The 19,456-nt window shown below is 32.7% G+C and overlaps 3 protein-coding genes across 4 annotated transcripts; 2 read left to right on the forward strand and 1 right to left on the reverse strand.

The window, feature by feature from the left end:
* Window positions 1-5,961: 5,961 nt before the first annotated feature.
* Window positions 5,962-6,742, forward strand: LOC123890585 (the record flags this gene model as incomplete). The annotated part of the gene is made up of 3 exons (XM_045940225.1): window positions 5,962-6,094; window positions 6,297-6,409; window positions 6,689-6,742. Coding segments are annotated over 3 exons (300 nt in total), but the record flags the coding sequence as incomplete, so codon positions are not given.
* Window positions 6,743-7,233: 491 nt separating this feature from the next.
* On the forward strand, window positions 7,234-9,496 carry LOC123889064 (FBD-associated F-box protein At3g52670-like). The gene is made up of 4 exons (XM_045938243.1): window positions 7,234-7,921; window positions 8,078-8,522; window positions 8,677-8,829; window positions 9,037-9,496. Exons 1-4 carry the CDS (start codon window positions 7,422-7,424, stop codon window positions 9,295-9,297), a joined length of 1,359 nt encoding a protein of 452 aa, XP_045794199.1. The 5' UTR covers window positions 7,234-7,421; the 3' UTR covers window positions 9,298-9,496.
* Window positions 9,497-12,150: 2,654 nt separating this feature from the next.
* On the reverse strand, window positions 12,151-16,937 carry LOC123889052 (F-box/FBD/LRR-repeat protein At4g26340-like). Of its 2 annotated transcripts, XM_045938230.1 has the most exons (5): window positions 16,312-16,937; window positions 15,220-15,664; window positions 13,602-13,754; window positions 13,088-13,367; window positions 12,151-12,921 (listed from the first exon to the last, which is right to left on the reverse strand). In XM_045938230.1, the coding sequence occupies exons 1-4, from the start codon at window positions 16,797-16,799 to the stop codon at window positions 13,104-13,106; spliced, it is 1,350 nt and encodes a 449-aa protein (XP_045794186.1). In that variant the 5' UTR covers window positions 16,800-16,937; the 3' UTR covers window positions 12,151-12,921; window positions 13,088-13,103. The 2 variants fall into 2 exon arrangements, with proteins under 2 accessions (XP_045794186.1, XP_045794185.1); XM_045938229.1 differs by having other exon boundaries at window positions 12,914-13,367.
* Window positions 16,938-19,456: the final 2,519 nt, after the last annotated feature.

Raw genomic sequence — 19,456 nt, forward strand, 5'->3', positions numbered from 1 at the left:
CTCGTGGACACGATATCCTTTATATTACTTGCGACAATTTGTGCACTTGCAAATTTGTCATCAAGAATCAAACGCACCCTACACTATATAAGTTCATAGTTCTTAATCTAAAATCAACCAAGAGAATATCTTATAAGTTCATCTAACAAAACCCATGTATTTATACGTCATAATCTCCATTAAGTTCTATTTATGTGCTAATATTCCACTTTAATAGAAAATGAGTAATAATTAAGAATAATTGTGAAAGCAAAACAATAATGATATTCTACTTTGCAGTATTTTCCAATTTGTAGTCTTGTTAATGGAATTTTGTCACTTATAATGAAACAAAAATTAAGGCTTCCCATTAAAAAATCCAATATTACAAAATTTGGTAGTTTTCTTCCTACAATTGTCTACCATTTCAAATAAAAAAAACAATATATTGTAGCAGAAAATGTAGTTACAACATCTATATCAATGACATTTCCTTTTGTTTTCTTCATGTAGTTTGAACACTTGAGTTCATCCTAATCCTTGCAAGGTAGTTTGAAATATAGAGAATGCTATTGAGAATGCTTAAAATCTAGAGAATGCTTAAACAAAAGATAATCAAACCATGTAGTTTGAACACTTGAGCCATATTTTTTAGTACATACACTTGAGACATTCTGATATGATATGAATAACATATATCTTTATATTAAAAACTATAAACACACTATAATGACAAACAAATCACACTATAATGACATACAAATGACATAAGTAACAAAATTGAATTATATATACTCATCAATTATTCTTATCAATTATTGGGTGAATACTTGTGTTTACTCATGCCAAGTTTTCCCTCCAAGTTAACCCAATTGTTCCAAACATTAGACCGATGAAATTTGATCATTCCTTTTCATCTAAATTTGTGTTTTATATATTGGGTGTTCACTATTTTTATTGCGTAATAATATGTTAATATCAAATTGATGAGTCAATGCCATTGTTTAAACGACACATGATCGATGTACACATGCATGCTTGTGAAAATATATGGACACAGAACATAAAGTTATGTGACCAAGTAAAATCATTATTTTTTACCAACAAATTTTTAATTTAGTAGTAAATATAGTAACTACTTTTTTACTTGAAAAACTCTCACAAGTTGCGAACACTATGCTGAATCCTCTGTTTTGTGTCTTGTATTCTTCTATTTCTTCTGTGTCACTATTTATTTATACTTTTTTGAATTTATGTACTTTTATTGATAACAATAATTTGGTGTTCATGTACAGTACAGGTTCTAAATTATAGTTAACTTTGTGACTGTCACATATTTCAAGTTGGCAGGATCAACGACTCAACGTACCTTTAACGCAGTAGGAGTCATTCATAATTAGTAATGGGTCATGCTAAACAGTGCCCCCGGGACACTCTTTAAGCATGCTAAAAAGGGAAAGAAAATATAAAGTTAATGGTAATAAGACAATTTTTTACAATTTCAATGCATTGAATGTACAATTTCCAAGACAAAATTTTTACTTTAAGATACTTAAAGAGTGCCCCGGGGGCACTGTTTAGCATTTTCCATTAGTAATTACCACAACATTAATAAAAACAAATGAAACATTGATGAGAGTGCGATTAATTTTACTCTTTGACACTTGTTTTATTTGGGCTTAAAAAAGGTTCCAATTTATTTATACAAGAAAAATGCTTGATGCATAGTGCATGCGACAACATATTTCACATTGGAGTAGTGCTACATGGCACGACAAGCCATAAGCACGACATGCACGACGCCTTGTATATCTCTTTGTTACTATTTATTTTATTTTTTATTTTAGACAATGATTTTAGCTTTTTAGTCATTATTATAAGAAAACAAATGTATAACACTAGACTATATTATAGATCATATACATTAAATTTTATTTGTAATGGTGATTGAAGGGAGTACTAGTTTAACTCCTAAAAAAATTAGTAGATCAATTCGCTTACGCTTTCTTAGATATTTGTATTTGTTTTTTTGTCATTGAGTTATAAATATTAGATATTTTGGATGCGTTTGATATGCTAAAAACACAATGATTTGATATATCAATTTTTCAATAAACTTAAAAAATAAATTTTTGCTTATAACAGTAATCACATGATCTTTGTTTAAAGGCCAAAAAAGAAATTTTTATTAAATAAAAGATGCATGGCATGAGATATGCCACTGATGTGGTAGTTTTCGTTTAAAATTTTGTTCATCAGTGGCATATCTCATGCCATGCATCTTTTATTTAATAAAAATTTCTTTTTTGGCCTTTAAACAAAGATCATGTGATTACTGTTATAAGCAAAAATTTATTTTTTAAGTTTATTGAAAAATTGATATATCAAATCATTGTGTTTTTAGCATATCAAACGCATCCAAAATATCTAATATTTATAACTCAATGACAAAAAAACAAATACAAATATCTAAGAAAGCGTAAGCGAATTGATCTACTAATTTTTTTAGGAGTTAAACTAGTACTCCCTTCAATCACCATTACAAATAAAATTTAATGTATATGATCTATAATATAGTCTAGTGTTATACATTTGTTTTCTTATAATAATGACTAAAAAGCTAAAATCATTGTCTAAAATAAAAAATAAAATAAATAGTAACAAAGAGATATACAAGGCGTCGTGCATGTCGTGCTTATGGCTTGTCGTGCCATGTAGCACTACTCTAATTGGAATTGCATGTGTCGTGCGCGTGTGACGAAAAAGTGTGTCGTGCACTATAGCATTTTTCTTGTAGAATTTAAGACACTCGCTACACAGAAAGCGAGCAACGGTATTCAAATTTTTTCGATTTAACACACTCGCTGTACACGTAGTGAGCATAAAAATGTTTTCAGTTTTTGGCAAATTTGCACACTCGCTGTACACGTAGCGAGCAACGGTGTTTAAGTTTTTTCAATTTAACACGCTCGTCATACACATAGCGAGAGTGGTACAATGGGTTTATCAGGGGGTGCCTGAGTGTATCGGAGATGCGAAAAGTAACTCTCATCATAATATAAGGCATATTGTTTTTGGACATAAGTTAGACATAGGCATGCGCGGAACGGGTCTGTCTGGCCCGCTAGTATAATATAAATAATCTTGCTATGATCTTTTTATTGGTTTTTTTTTTTCCTTTTCTATGCTATAAATTGTTCTATTTTGTTCAATGCAAAATTTACAACATTATTATTAAAACTAATAAGAATAAATTAGTAGATTTGATATATATATATATATATATATATATATATATATATATATATATATATAGGGGGCTGCTAATTTAGACCCAGTTGGGTCTAAATTAGCAAGGTGCACCTTTTGAGTTGGACAAAAATACCCATTTTTTAATTTTTTGGAAGAATAGAGCAACAGGGGCATTTCTGTAATTTTCTGCAATTTTACACGGGCCCCCCACTTCTTTTTCCCCCCCCAGACACGTGGCAGCTTCTCATTTGACAAAAAACGCGCGCGTGCAGAACACGCGCCGACAGGCGCGCGTGGTGGAGAGGAACACGCGGAGAGAGAAAGCCTTTTTAAAAGGCAGGCCACGTGTCACATTTTAATTGGCTGCGTTAATTTTTTTTCATTTTATACTTTAAACTCGATTATTTCATCGTAAATTAATTTTTTATTTTTTAATTTTTATACCAAAATTCATAATTTTTTTTTCTCTACAAATAGAGACTTGGTTTGTTTGATTTGGACACCGAAAAAAAAACGCAATTTTTCACTACTTTAAACTCGATTATTTCGTCGTAAATTAATTTTTTATTTTTTATTTTTTATACCAAAATTCATAATTTTTTTTTCTCTACAAATAGAGACTTGGTTCGTTTGATTTGGACACAGAAAAAAAAACTCAATTTTTCACTACCTTAATCTCATCAAATAACTAATAATCAACTTACTGAAACCATTTTACCAGCAAAATGGTTTCAGTTTACAACTCTCTGAAACCATTCTACCAGATAAATGGTTTCAGAAGCAAACACAATTAATAAATTACTCACTGAAACCATTCTACCAGTAAAATGGTTTCAGAATACAACTATGTGCAACCATTCTACAAGGTAAATGGTTTGAGAAGCAAATAACTAATAATCTACTTACTGAAACCATTCTACCAGCAAAATGGTTTCAGATTACAACTCTCTGAAACCATTGTACCAGATAAATGGTTTCAGAAGCAAACACAATTAATAAATTACTCACTGAAACCATTCTACCAGTAAAATGGTTTCAGAATACAACTATGTGCAACCATTCTACAAGCTAAATGGTTTCAGAAGCAAATAACTAATAATCAACTTACTGAAACCATTCTACCAGCAAAATGGTTTCAGATTACAACTCTCTGAAACCATTGTACCAGATAAATGGTTTCAGAAGCAAACACAATTAATAAATTACTCACTGAAACCATTCTACCAGTAAAATGGTTTCAGAATACAACTATGTGCAACCATTCTACAAGCTAAATGGTTTCAGAAGCAAATAACTAATAATCAACTTACTGAAACCATTCTACCAGCAAAATGGTTTCAGATTACAACTCTCTGAAACCATTGTACCAGATAAATGGTTTCAGAAGCAAACATTAGTTTTTAATTATCGTTTTATCTCATTTAAGGTAGTGAAAAATTGCGTTTTTTTTTCGGTGTCCAAATCGAACGAACCAAATCTCTATTTGTAGGAAAAAAAAAATATGAATTTTGGTATAAAAAATAAAAAAAAAAATTAATTTACGACGAAATAATCGAGTTTAAAGTAGTGAAAAATTGCGTTTTTTTTTTCGGTGTCCAAATCAAACAAACCAAGTCTCTATTTGTAGAGAAAAAAAAATTATGAATTTTGGTATAAAAATTAAAAAATAAAAAATTAATTTACGACGAAATAATCGAGTTTAAAGCATAAAATGGAAAAAATCACGCAGACCCATTCATATGCTGACACGTGGCTGCCTTTTTCAAAAGTAAAATTTTCTCTCTCCAGCTTATAATCTAGTGTGGCGCAGACAAGATGGTAGGATGATCTGGGCTGTCTGATCAATCAGACAGCCTTAATGAGATCACATCTTGGCTGTCTGATGGAAATCAACGGTCTGTAACCATGGTCCTTCCGTACGCGCGCGACACTGGATCCACGTCTATTAATTTTTAAGAAGGTGGGGCGCGTGTCAGTATTTTTTTTTTTTATGTAAAATTACAGAAATGCCCCTGTTGCTCTATTCTTTCAAAAATTAAAAGAATGGGTATTTTGGTCCAACTCAAAAGGTGCACCTTGCTAACTTAGACCTAACTAGGGTCTAAGTTAGAAAACCCCATATATATATATATATATATATATATATATATATATATATATATATATATTGTGTGTGTTTAGAAGTAGATATATTTTGAATTTTCTATTTTTAATTTTATTTTATTTTTCTCTTTTATATTGAATGGATGAGTGGGAGACTGCAGTCAAGACCAATCGAGAAAAATTCACAACTAGAGAATACAAAATCAGAGTTCACAATTTTTTTTAGTTTATGGGACAAAAGATCAAACTCAGGACCTCATGCAACCTAGTGGCTTAAATCAGAGTTCACAAACCTTACCAAAAAAAAAATCAGAGTTCACAATTAAAGGATACAAAATCATAGTTTAGCCTAGTCACTAGTCATGCGGATCCCGCACAAATCATGAAATATTTGTTCCAAATTTTAACCAAAAACAAATCAATTTTTTTTTTTTTTGTGGACCAAAAAACAAATCAAACTTAAAGATTTGTTCCAAGTTTATTTAAAATGCGTAGTAAAACAAATCAATTCGTCAAAAAAAAAAACCAAATCAAACATAAATTTAAAACCAAATCCTCTTCTTTCTATTCATCATCTCCTTCTGGCAAATTGAACATTCATTCTCTGTTTTTTTCTGAAATCCCCAATTTTGTTCTTTTCCTTTTCTAATTGCACAGGTTGTTGCTTTCTTGGGAGTGCTTATTTACAAATTCTATGGAGATGAACTTAGAGAAATGTTTGGTTATGAAGAACATCCATATGGATTTTATACAATGGCTGGTATTCCCCTTTCTTCTGCACTGTCAATTTGATGCCAATGTTTGCAGCTTTTCCACTCAATTGTGACATTTTCACGCTACGATGTTATATTTTCTCACTTATATAGTAAATTCAACACTTAAGATTTATAATAGTTGTGCTATCTTAACCTATCAACTTATTCCATGCAATGGGAACTTGATAATATTTATTTGTTTTGCAGTTCTCGCCATTATTTTGGTGGGTTTGCTCTATGGCTTCTTTATAGCGATAATATGTGGCCAAAGAATCAATGAACGCCACTACCATGTTCTTGCGAAACAAGAACTGACAAAGGTCTGCTATGAATAAATGCTTTCAAATCATTTTGACGTACAAATTACAAGCTACAGAAAACCGAAGCATGTTACGCAAAACTAGTAATATATGCTTGCTACTAAACAGGTCTTTGGTCATAAGATATGCAATTTCGGGGAAACAATCATTTAATTACTTGTTCTTGTATCATTTAAGGATTATAGTTGATTTTGTATCATACAACGATTATATTAATTTTATTATAAAAAAATTAAGGTTTTAAACTCCTCACTTTGTTCTTTACAATGTCATTGTCAGGAATATGTGGTAGAAGATCGAGAACATGTAAAGAATGTGCCTGAACTCGACTAGCTGGTATATGTATATTTCATTCTTTCTTGTTAAAGTTTTCAGTTTTCCGTTTTTAGATGTTAAATTAGAAATGGTCTAAAGAGGAAGGGAGACCAATGAAAAGTATAGGCAAAACTGTTAAAAGATATATAGAATTAAGCAGACTATCTGTAAACTAGTCTTTACAAAATATTATGATGTTGTTTGATCCATGACCATGTAGTGTACTCCACCTAGTGGATAAAGATTTGGTTGTTGTTGTTGTTATAAGTTCAAGAAGATAAAAATTGCATGTTTTGTAGTCATGCGGATCCCGCACAAATCATGAAATATTTGTTCCAAATTTTAACCAAAAACAAATCAAATTCTTTTTTTTTGTGGACCAAAAAACAAATCAAACTTAAAGATTTGTTCCAAGTTTATTTAAAATGCGTAGTAAAACAAATCAATTCGTCAAAAAAAAAAAACCAAATCAAACATAAATTTAAAACCAAATCTTCTTCTTTCTATTCATCATCTCCTTCTGGCAAATTGAACATTCATTCTCTGTTTTTTTCTGAAATCCCCAATTTTGTTCTCCCCTTCTAGCAAATTGAGCACTCTTTCTTTGTTTTTGTTTTTCCGAAATTCCTAATTTTGTGTGCTCATTCATACTAGTTTGATTGAAAAAGCTTGTACTACTTGTTTTTTGTGCTCATTCATGGCGGCTGAGTCGAACTCCAAAAGACGACGAATAGTAGCAGAAGAAGACAGAATCAGCAGTCTACCAGACTGTGTGCTCAGCCATATCCTTTCTTTTCTCCCCACCAAAACCTCCGTTGCAACAAGCATTCTGTCGAACAGATGGCGCCACATTTGGAAGCATGTTTCCGTTCTTGATTTCTCCGACGACTTCAGGGACGAATCGTTATTCGAAAAGGCAAGGAGAAACAACAAACTATTCGAGCACTTCCAAAACTTTTCTGTTTTTGTAAACAGGGTGTTCTCTCTTCGTATGCCTTACCCAATTGAAAAGATGAGTCTCTCATGTGTTAAATCTCTTTACAACATCGAATCATGCACCAGTTCAATCGACACATGGGTTTGCTCTGTCATTGGACCACACCTCAAGGAATTCAGCCTCGAAATCGATCCCATTCAGAAATATCAATTTGAACCTCCAATCACCCTCTTCACTTGTACTAATCTCGTTTCCCTCAGGCAAGCAAGCAAACCCTTTTAGTTATTTTAATATTCTTAACATAATTATAATGATTTTTTTTTGTCAAGTAGTCTAGTAACTAGAAATATTCCAGCGTTATGGGACGGGACAACATAATAATTTTACTAACATATTTTTTATTTAATGAATTACAGTCTCATTGGGGAAACAGGAATGTTGTCGTCAATATATATTGACCCACGGTTTGCTGAGGAAATTCGTTTACCATCACTTAATTACTTGAAACTCCACATGAATAATGTGGATATTCATACAATGAATGGCTTCCTCGTTGGCTGTCCTATCCTAGAAACTCTAGATACTCGTCTTTTTGGTTTTAACTATAAGAAACTCCGTGTGCCATCTACATTAAAGAGGTTGAAAATCAGCAGCTGTTCTTGTCTAGAAATGGATTTGTATTCGCTTGGTTTTGATGATCTTAACACATTCAGTGATGTTGGCAACTTGCAAAACGTGGTGAAAGCGTCTCTTGATGTTTTTCGTTGTTCTGATGGTTGTTATCTAGCTAACATATTAGTCAACTTCTTCGATGATCTCTCTGGAATAAAACATCTATCTTTGAGTATTTCAACAATAAAGGTATAGTTTTATTCGGTTTTATATATATAATATTAGATGATGACTTATGTGTTTCACTGATCAAATGCCTACACATATTTCCAATTTTTTTTTTATCACAACCTAATCATCTTGATTTTTTTACTAACTAATATTACATTATTACTACTTGCAGTTGCTACTAGGTGACCCTGTTCATCTACGTTTCCCAGAATTCCGCCATTTACTTCATCTGGAGCTCATTCTTCCGTGGTTCAACCAAAACTCTCTATTGAGCCTACTTCATGCTTGTCCTATGCTTCAAGTTCTTATAATTCAAAACGATAAGGTTTGTTGAGTTCTTAAGTTCGTTTGATTCAAGTTTGATTTTATTTAACTTCATGTACACCACTTAATAACTTTCATGTGCAATGTATCAATTTAACGTTTTTATGAAATAGATTACGCAAGGCCTCATTTTATGCATACTTAACTATATATGATTAATTACCATTGATTGCATCTTATTTATGGTGTGCCATTGTGTCTTTGACAGAAAGAATCAACCTCACCAGAATGGACTGCACAATCAACTGTTCCAAATTGTATTTTATCACATCTGACCTATATCCAATTTAAAGGCTGTGAAGGATTTCCAGATGAGCTGTTATTTGCAGAGTATATTTTGCAGAATGGACTTGTTTTGAATAAAATGAGTATTGCTGATATTTCTGTAGACATTTTGAAGTACTACATCCTCAGAAGATTATCCAATGTTCCAAGGGCCTCTAGACTTTGTCAACTTACATTTGATTGAGCTGTATCACCATAAGGTGTATTTCTCACTAATAACCACTATATGACTTGTGTAAAAATAAAATAAAAACCTACTCTATGACAGATGTTGGGGGATAGCTATGCTTCACAATCTCTATCTATTACAAATGTTGGGAGATTGCTTCTAATTTGAACTTTGTATTCATTGAAGATGAGTGCTTTTCTGACCCCCCCCCCCCCCCCCCCTATTTCTTCTTTACCCCCCAAACTGACGTTTTTGCCCTTGGGGGGTATCAAACCAGCTCGGTTTTTAAAAACCGAACCACATCTTTATATAGAACAACCATGGTTTGTCGGGTTCATGTTGAGATACCGCACTGATGAATGCTGGTTTGGTTTGGTTTTTAAAAACCGAGCTGGTTTGGTTTTTAAAAACCGAGCATGTTGCAATGTTGGTTTGGTTTTTAAAAACCGAGCTGGTTCGGTTTTTAAAAACCGAGCTGGTTTGATACCCCCAAGGGCAAAAACGTCAGTTTGGGGGGTAAAGAAGAAATAGGGGGGGTCAGAAAAGCACTTGTGTTAAGAGGCAACTGTTTATCAAGGCCCAAAGTTATCAAAATTTGAAATTTGTAATTTTATAATTTTGTAAACTTTTTTAGTTTAAATTGCAACAAAACACTATTTCCTTGTTCAATCTAGAACTCTTATTAATATTATATTATATAGGATAAAATATGTTTTTAGTACTTACTTTTATAGAGTTTTGGTTTTTGTCCATGTAAAATAAATCATTGTTTTCATCCCTACTAAATTTTTTATTTTGTTCTTAGTCTTTAATGCGCAAAATTTTGACATTTGTTTGAACTTATATATGTTTAACATGATATATAGACATAATATATACCAAAATGTCATAATATTTGCATTAACATGTCAAAACAATCCATTATCTATCCAATCCATCTACCAAAAAATTTATCCAATATATTATATAGAGATTTGCTTTTTGGGCCCCCTAAAATGACCAAATTAAACCTCTCGCTTTCTAGTATGCGAGCACTTATCAACAGGAATCAAACATTAAACGTCCAGCGTCTCGACCCTTTTACCACTAAGTTACACATCCAGGGACACTAGTACTCAAATTGATTCGATATAGATGAACTTTGTTAGCCACATGACTCAAAATTAAATTGTAGGCTTAAATATATTAGTTTTGTCCCTACAAAATTACCGAGTTTCATTATCTTATCTATTCTCCTCAAAAGACCAAAACAGATTCCAAACTAGGAAGAAATATTTTACTTGGCCAAGGCCAACAAGCCATCTTGGCTATAACTGTGAGTCTGTGACCTAATCAATGTTTGGAAAAACTTGATATTTTCATTGACTATGAACTATATATGTAAATACACATTCATTCTGAGTTCACATGCACAGCCCCTTATGCGTGTGATCAAAACCTCGCTTCAAATTCATGTGATCAAAGGTAAAAAAAAACCTATAAACTTCCCCTAATACTCCTGATTTCGCCTGAAGGAACAAATGTGTTGATGTTTCAAGGCGGCAATTACACCACACACAACTTACCCCCTCTTGATGAGGTAAAACTCCTCTCATGAGGAGGTTGGACCTTGTAGTCACACGGTCATAAAGTAATTGCCATGAAAAAACAATTACTTTTGAAGGAGCCGGACTCTCCCAAATCTTAGAAAAGATTTTTGCCTCACAAAGAGGTAAAGGGGGCACTTCATTCAATTCTTTTGAGAGCGAATCAAAAGCCGACTATACCGAGAAAAAACCCATCGGAGATTGAATAAGCAGAACTTACATGTCTAATCTACGCTGCTATTTTGTGCTACATAAATTTACCGTCACTAATTCAAGCAAATTCAACAAACAAACAACATTAGGCTTTCAAATTATCTCATTTAGCATTATTTAATAATTGAAAGCTGTAAAGTTATCAAATAATCAAAACTAAAGCAAGTTGAACATGTGGCAGTAGCATATGATGAATTATTTGTTAACAAACATAACATACAACAATTTCCCTATCAAAGAAGCAAAAGTTTGCCACTTCCTATTGAATGAAAACAAGAGTTTTTTTTTGTTTCCAAAAATTTTAAGGAAAATGCTAAACAGTGCCCCCGGCACTGTTTAAGCATATAAATATGGAAATTTTGTCTCGGAACTTGTGCATTCAATGCATCGAAAATGTAAAAAGTTATTTTATCAATATTAATTTTATCTTTTGTTTCTATATTTGGTATGCTTAACAAGTGCCCAACCCCGGGGGCACTGTTTAGCATGACCCTTTTAAGGAAAATTTGGGGGCACTATTTAGCATGACCCAAATTTTAAAACAGCTAATTATTTTTTTCAGTACACAAATCTGAAGAAAAAGCAATTAAACGACTTCAATGACCACCTCTACAGGCATGGCAATATAACCTATACCTGCGGGCACCCACCAGTCCAGTCCCTCCCCGATGTTGACGGGGAAAAACCGATTTGACTGGGTTTGAGTTTCCCCTTAATTTAAAATACGGGGGTGGAGCGGATAATGGGGACATTGATACAATGATACCCACCGCGAATCCGTCCCCAAACCCGCTCCGCGTATATCTAATTACATTTTACCTCTCTTAAATTATAAACTCTTAAACAAAGTCTTAAATTATATTCAATTGTTTGTTTTTATTTTTAAGTTATGTATTAAACAAAGTTGTTTTTTCTATTTATATTGGTTCTACTTTTCATGTTAATGCAAAGTTGTTTTGTTGCGAATCGGGACGGGTTTAAGGAAACACGAACTTTATGGAGATTTCTCCAAAACCGTAAAATGCATTCTAAGCATTACTTTGTATTTCAAGAGGGGGCAAAAAAATTTAACAATTTTAAATTACATAGTACTTCTCTTTTTATGCAAACAAAATATGCTTTCACAAAATGTACTGGGAGTATCTTTACTAAAAGATTTTTTATGACAAAAACATAAAAATATAATTTAATTTCCCAACTGATATTCATATTAGAAATGATAAACTTGTAGAGAAAGGAACTGTTAACTGATCCACGTAACATGAAAATTCTACTTGTTTTGCAGATGGTAATATTGCACCAGTAACATTGAATGCAAATGCTACAAAGAGATTGCCAATTTCTTCTTTTTTCAATAAATCAGGAAAACATATTTGTAAAAAAGAGATAATGTGTTATGTTAGTTTAGATTGTCTAGAAAATCAAACCCATGAATACAAGGTTGTGGAATTAGCACTAACTAATACCCCTAGATAAACAAAGATGTTGCCAATCCATCAAAGTTAACACTAACTAATACCCCGAAATAAACAAAAATTTAGTTGCAATAATAACAAATTCACACAGTGGAAATTCATTGACTTGATTTACTAAGTGGCATGAAATTCAAAAGTTTTTCGTTCAATTTCAAAAAGCCGGTAAGTAAATATCATCATTTTTTTCAATGTTATAGTTATAATATGAGTCTAGCAAATCTCAACCTCTCTTGCTAAGCTTCAAATTCTAAAACAAACATGGTTACAGAGGCAAAACTTGAATAATTCTTTTAGTAGAGAGGGCATATCCTAATTAATATTATTATACCTTATTGGAAAATAGCTGGATCAAAGAAATTCAGAAACTTTGAGGTATTGAATCATGTCATTCCACCAAATAGAGTTGAAAATGAAGTGCATGCAAGAAAATACAAGGGACAACTAATTATGCAGACCAAACCCAATCTGAATCACCTTTGAAATGATTCAGTAATAAACAAATAACAAAGTAGTTTTAGTGAGAAATCACACCTTAGGCAGATATAACTTAGTCAAATGTAAGTTGGCAATTTGCAGAGGCCCTTGGCACATTAGATAATCTTCTAAGAGTGTCGAACTTTTTGTTTGGGTCCACCGATATATCAACAATAATCATTGTTTTCAAAACAAGCCCTTTTTGCAAAACATATTCAGCAAATAACAACTCATCTGGAAATCCTCGATATCCTTTTAATTCAATGGAGGCCAGGTGTGATACAAGACAACTAGGAACACTTGGTTGTGTAGCACATATTGGTAAGGGTGACTGATCCTGCCGGCAACAAAAGACACAACAATGCAACTTACATAAGATGCAATCATAGATATAGTAATGAATAATGTTATGCATCCTTGTCACTATTTGGAGTATGCAAAAAGCGAGGCTTTTCTATAATTTATTTCATAAAAACATTGGATGGATAAATTTCACAACAAAGTTATTAAGGGGTGTACATGAAGTTAAGTTTACCAACTTCAATTAAACAAACTTAAGAAGTCAACAAACCTTGTCGTTTTGAATTATGAGAACTTGAAGCAGATGGCATGTCTGAAGCAGGCTCAGCAGAGAATACGAGTTGAACCATGGAAGAATGAGCTCTAGATGAAGTAAATGGCGAAATTCTGGAAAGTGTAGATCAGTGGGGCCACCCAGTAGCCACTGTTTGTACACAACAAGCAGTAATGATGTCATGTTAGCTAGTATAAAACTAAATAATGACGATACTATACCATAATTTCTTTGTTATATCAAAATCATAACACTAAATATATTATGCAATGGTTAGAAAGCTGATCTATATATGATATGTTTATATCTTTGACGCTTCTAACTTGGGATTGTTGTTAGTGTGATATTATGAGAATTGTGTGGAGTGATTGATTCTAAGACTTGTATACATGTGAACGTATTTGATCAGTGAAATACATTAGTCACTTATATTTTAGTATGGAGAAACTTCACACTGATAAGTCAAAAAACAAGAGTCAAGATCCATTTAGCCAAGAAATCTCCATCACACTGTGTGGTTTGAACGCAACAGAGATCTGGTAGACGATTAAGTCCATGCTTGTGTAATGGATATCATCAAAACCACTTTGCGTTCAACTGTGACTTGCATGTGAATGGTCCAAGGATTCAATTCAACAACTGAAAGCAAAATTGGCAAAGTGCAAGCAGCAGGAATGACCATGTTTGCATTCTAAGGGAAACTAAAACACTTTGGGATGAGTCAAGAAATTATGAGCACGTCTCATAGTGTTACTTAATGTGGGGGGTGCAATTGCAGTATTCCAAATTCAAAAATGAAGAGAAGAAGAGAAAGTTCATCCATTCTAGATGATCTTATTATTTCAGGCAGTGGTTCTAGGACCATTCACCAATTCAAGCTTTACCTTCATACTTACTTTCATTAGAAGGATTTTGAAAGGTTAAAGATTTCCTTTTAATTCATTTGAAGGATTTGAGAACAATCTTTTGAGTTACTTATAATCCAAAACTATGTACGTGGATTGATGAGACTTCTAAACTTTTACTACTTCCAACCAAGATGTGTGTACCATACAGAATGATTTTATTTAGATATAGGCTGAAAAACAAAACTTGTACCTACTGGGACTCATCTCGCTGACATATTCATTATAGCCCTCAGTAGAAAGCAAATCTAGCCTCTAATAAGAAAATTGGGCATCCACCAGCTTTAGGGGGGGGGGGGGGGGGGTGATGAAAATATTGTACCATAATTACCTATATTTGTCTTTGTTATATATCCAATCATATCACTAAATTTAGGTTGTGATTACAAAGCTTATCTATGTGTGATATGTACATATCTTTGACACTGTTATCTAAGGATTATTGTTAGCGTGATATTATGAATATCATGCGGAGTGATTGGATTATAAGACTTGTATATATGTGCAAGTAAGTACTAGTATTTGATAAGTGAAATATGCTATTCACCTGCAAATAGCGGCCGCTATTTCCGCTTCTCTAAATAGCGGAAAGCAGACCTGTAGCATAGCGAGGAGGGGGTCTGCCGCTACGGCTATCCCGCTATAGTGCGCTATAGCACCGCTATTAACATCATAGCTATATATTATAAACCATGATAATAAAATTATACCTTTGTTGTTGAACGACTCAACACTAGATGTTTTATTCCAGTGAGAGCGCTGAGGAGCTTGAGAAAAGTGAAGGCAGAAGCAGCCGAGGAAGGAAAAACATCAACAGACGCTTCCACCACGTTTTGCAAATTGTTGGCATCAGTGATTGTGATATTTGCAATGCAGAGGTACTCAAGAACAGGCACATCAATTTCAAGGGAAGCCCCGGCGTCTGAATTGTTAATGATGATTTTCAACCACTTCAATGAAGGTGGCACACGAATTATACCGCCGCTGTCCTCAGCATAAAAGCAAAGATCGAGAGTTTCTAGGTTAGGACAGCCAGAGAGGAGGGCATTCATGGGAGACACTTCCACATAACCGATGTGAAGTTGTAGCTTCTTTAGTGATGGTAAACGAATCGCCTTAGCTCGTTTCAAGTTAAAATATACTGCACCGTTGAGACTGAACTACATGTTAATTGTTAAATGTTAGCGTCACATCATATTATTAAGAACAAGTAAAAAATAAAGGTGGCTGCATTCTGTTACACAAACAAAGGTGACTGCATTACCATAATCATATGTTTAACTCTCACTCTGCAGATTTTGCTAGGAGTCTAGGAAACAAGTAATTCTTTAGTCCACTCCTCCCCATTATCAATAATAATCCCAAAATAATTCTACAACTGTAAAATCTATTATCAAATTCACTTACTGTCATAGTAGTCCAAAAAATGTCAAATAAACAAGCTTTTATGTTAATTCATAAGTTATCATTAGCTAAAATCGTATCTTCATAAGTTGTTTTTTCATAAACTATTAAGCAGGTTTATGAATTATATTTGCATAAGCTCAAAAATAAATCAATCCAACTAATAGAAACGAACAGGATTGACATTCTCCAGTTTCAGATATCATTGACAAAGACAAACAGGATTAACATTTTCCAATTTCAGATATCATTTACAAATATTTTTAGTGCAGAAGACTAGGTTGATGCAATCCTACAATTTCAGAGACTACTTACTCAATAAATAAATAAATAAATAAATATACCCAGCCAGAAATAATAACAAAAAATAAAAATAAAAAAGAAACGTTCTTGCTTGCCTGAGGGAAACTATATTAATGCAAGCAGAGAGGCTGATGGGAGGCTCGAAGCAATATCCTCCGTCGTCGTCGTCGTTGGAATAGAGAGTGAGGTCGAGTTCCTTGAGGTGGGGCCCAATGACGGAGTGGACCCACGTATTGACAGAATAGGTACAAACCTTGTGGTCGACGAGAGAATGGGTACATGAGAGACGCATCTTACGAACTTCGCAAGGTTTGCGGAGAGTGAAGACGCCGTTTACAAAAACCGCTAAGGTTTTGAAGAGTTCTAAACGGTCGTCGTTTGGTTGGAAAAAGTCGTCAGAGAAGTCGAGAACTGAGAGATGTTTCTTCCAAATGTGGCGCCATCTGGGAGAAAGAAGGCTTGTGGAAACGGCGGTTTTGATAGGGAGGAATGAGAGGATGTGGCTCAGTACAAAGTCCGGTAGATTGCTGATTCTGTCTGCGTTTTCTTCTTCATCTGCTTTTCCTCGTTTTGTGTCTTCCATTTTTGTGTGAAAATTTGCGATTGATCTGCCTTTTCAGTTTTCACGATTCATATGAATGGCGGCGGAAAAAACAGATAGATGCTCAATTTAATGAATTGAAGGAGATCCAAGAACCTGCATTGTATATCGTGTGCTTGTGGTTTATAGAAGAGGATTTGGTTTTAAATTTAAGTTTGATTTGATTTTTTATTTTTTTGTAATAAAAAAAAACAATTCTTTTTTTTTATTATTATTTTAAACTAGCGGACTAGGCAAACGCGTTAAAAAAATATATGCTTTATATTATGGTGAGTTTGTTAATAAAACATTTTTGTTGTAAAAAAAAAAATTAATTTATATGCATCGATAGTTTAAGTTTTTGTTTTACCTGCGTTCAATAATATATCAACACATCATGTATTGTGTTTAAAAACTCATGATATGTCACATTCATTAAATAATGTGGCAACATATCATATGATGCATGTGTAAAATCTTTACACCGATAGTACATACAAATTAAACTAAAAAAAATGTGTATTATGTTATAGTGAGTTAATAAAAAAAATTTGTGCATCAAAAAAAAATTGTTGCTAAAAAAAATTAAGGATATTGTTGGTATTATGAAAAGTTCAAATAAAAAATTTGTATTCTCTTTATATATAGCGTGTGTTTGGTTCTGCGGCGGAGAGAATTGATTTTGGCAGAATTGATTCTGTAAAATTGATTCTGGCCAAAATTGATTTTAAGCTGAAGTGGTTTATGTTTGGATATATTCATGAAAAAGTGAGTTGAACAAAAAATTTGAGTGTAAAAATCAATTCTAGAATCAGAAGCTACGATTTCTAGCTTCAAGTAGAATCAATTCTGGAGGCAGAATCAATTCTATTTTTGAGAAACCAAACAAGTCAGAATCAATTCTACACGTTCAGAATCAATTCTGGATGCTCCAGAATTGAAACCAAACATACACATAGTATAGTGTTATAAACTTATGTAAATAAGAGTGATAAAGATGAGCAAGAGAGAGAAGCAATAGTCTGTATTAGGATTAGGGTTACAATAGAATGATACAAGGTATTAATATATAGGCAAACATAGTGGACCAATTACATGAGTTGAACCTATATGGACATCCACTAATAATATTCATAACACTCCCCCTTGGATGTTCATCCAGGATATGTCTCATTAAAACCTTTACTAAAAAAACCCAGTGGGAAAAAATTCTAGTGAAGGAAAAAGAGTACATCATCCTTTGTGTTTGAACCTGCCTCGTTAAAAACCTTACCAGGAAAACCCAATGGGACAAAACCATGGTTAAGGGAAAAAGAGTGCAGAACACAATTATATCTAAGACGAATAAGAACGATTAATCTTCTATATAATTGATCAGAAGCTTTACTTGACAATGACTTTGTAAAAGTTCTGATTCTTCTTCTTCTTCTTCTTTAATATACTCTTCTTTGAATTAGTTGTAGATGCGATACTATTTTCTTCAAATTTCTTGTATGTGTAGCATCATAAACTTTAACAAAACCACATTCCGAACTTCCTTGATGTAGTGCTAAATCTTCCACATAATTGGATGATATTGTTGTATCTCTAAGGTACAAATTATATACTTAACTTTGTTCCAATATCTTTGATTTTGTTGATATTGACAATGATAAAATACCACTACATGCAAATCTGTAACATGGAATAGTGTCCTCAATTGAACTAATTAAATTATGGTACTTCAAGACCAATTCAAGTAACTCGTCATTCTCTTGAGACGTGGAATAATCTTTGTTCACATTAAGTGACATCACGCAGAACTTATATCTTTCCATATCACATTTATTTAGTACTTTGATATATAAGTTTCTTGACACATAAAACTTATTAACTAAATACTAAGTTTGCAATTCAAAACAAACTTATTTCATTTCAAACTTTTCTTTAATCAATAGATTTCAGGAACTCTTTAGCTGTCAAAATAATAACAAATTATTTTCCATAAAAATGGACAAATGTTGTCATTCTCATATTCCTCAATTGGGAGTTCTTCAAAATATTATACAACATGCATCTTGATTTTATGCATGCACAAAGAGACTTTTATTTTGATTAAATCATCTCTTCAATAGTTTGGATTGTATGTCTCATGCAAATTAAACCCTTCAAGGAGTTTCATATAATCATCAATAATAAGTGAGCCATACAAATATATCGTAACACGTTTTTCAAATAAATTGAATCTTTCACGTGTTACTAAACTTAATCAAGTAAGAAAATGATTTTGATTTCACTTCAGGTGAATATTTCTCTTCTCATTCAATGGTAAACTTTTACCAATATGCTTGAATAAAAAGTCAAGCATTTAATATTTGTATTTCAACATTTTCTATTCACACAAAAATTGATTTGTACCTCATCATTTTTACATCTTCGGATGTATGGACTTTGGTCCAAAAATCTTTCACTTTGCAAAGTGACTTTAAATACTTAGTAATTGCATATTTTCATATGGCCAATCAATGTGTTTTCTATAATTCTCAATAGACTTTGATTCGTGATCCTCATTTTCTCATATCACATATAGCGCTTTTATGTATATAAAATATCGTCAACTTTGACTTCATTTCGGTTCCACCGTATTCCATTCATGACATAATTTTTCGTGATCTCTATAT

The sequence above is a fragment of the Trifolium pratense genome, linkage group LG6 (genome assembly GCF_020283565.1).
Source record: "Trifolium pratense cultivar HEN17-A07 linkage group LG6, ARS_RC_1.1, whole genome shotgun sequence".
Taxonomy (NCBI): domain Eukaryota; kingdom Viridiplantae; phylum Streptophyta; class Magnoliopsida; order Fabales; family Fabaceae; genus Trifolium; species Trifolium pratense.

What these genes read in the sequence shown, in the direction of transcription:
- LOC123889064 (XM_045938243.1), top strand. Translation starts at nt 7,422, where the DNA reads ATGGCGGCTGAGTCGAACTCCAAAAGACGACGAATAGTAGCAGAAGAA. An exon ending in ACTAATCTCGTTTCCCTCAG is followed by an intron (nt 7,922 to 8,077) that starts GCAAGCAAGCAA and finishes AATGAATTACAG; the next exon opens with TCTCATTGGGGAAACAGGAA. An exon ending in TTATAATTCAAAACGATAAG is followed by an intron (nt 8,830 to 9,036) that starts GTTTGTTGAGTT and finishes TGTCTTTGACAG; the next exon opens with AAAGAATCAACCTCACCAGA.
- LOC123889052 (XM_045938230.1), bottom strand. Translation starts at nt 16,799, where the DNA reads ATGGAAGACACAAAACGAGGAAAAGCAGATGAAGAAGAAAACGCAGAC. An exon ending in ATTAATATAGTTTCCCTCAG is followed by an intron (nt 15,665 to 16,311) that starts GCAAGCAAGAAC and finishes CATGTAGTTCAG; the next exon opens with TCTCAACGGTGCAGTATATT. An exon ending in TGAGTCGTTCAACAACAAAG is followed by an intron (nt 13,755 to 15,219) that starts GTATAATTTTAT and finishes GTGTACAAACAG; the next exon opens with TGGCTACTGGGTGGCCCCAC.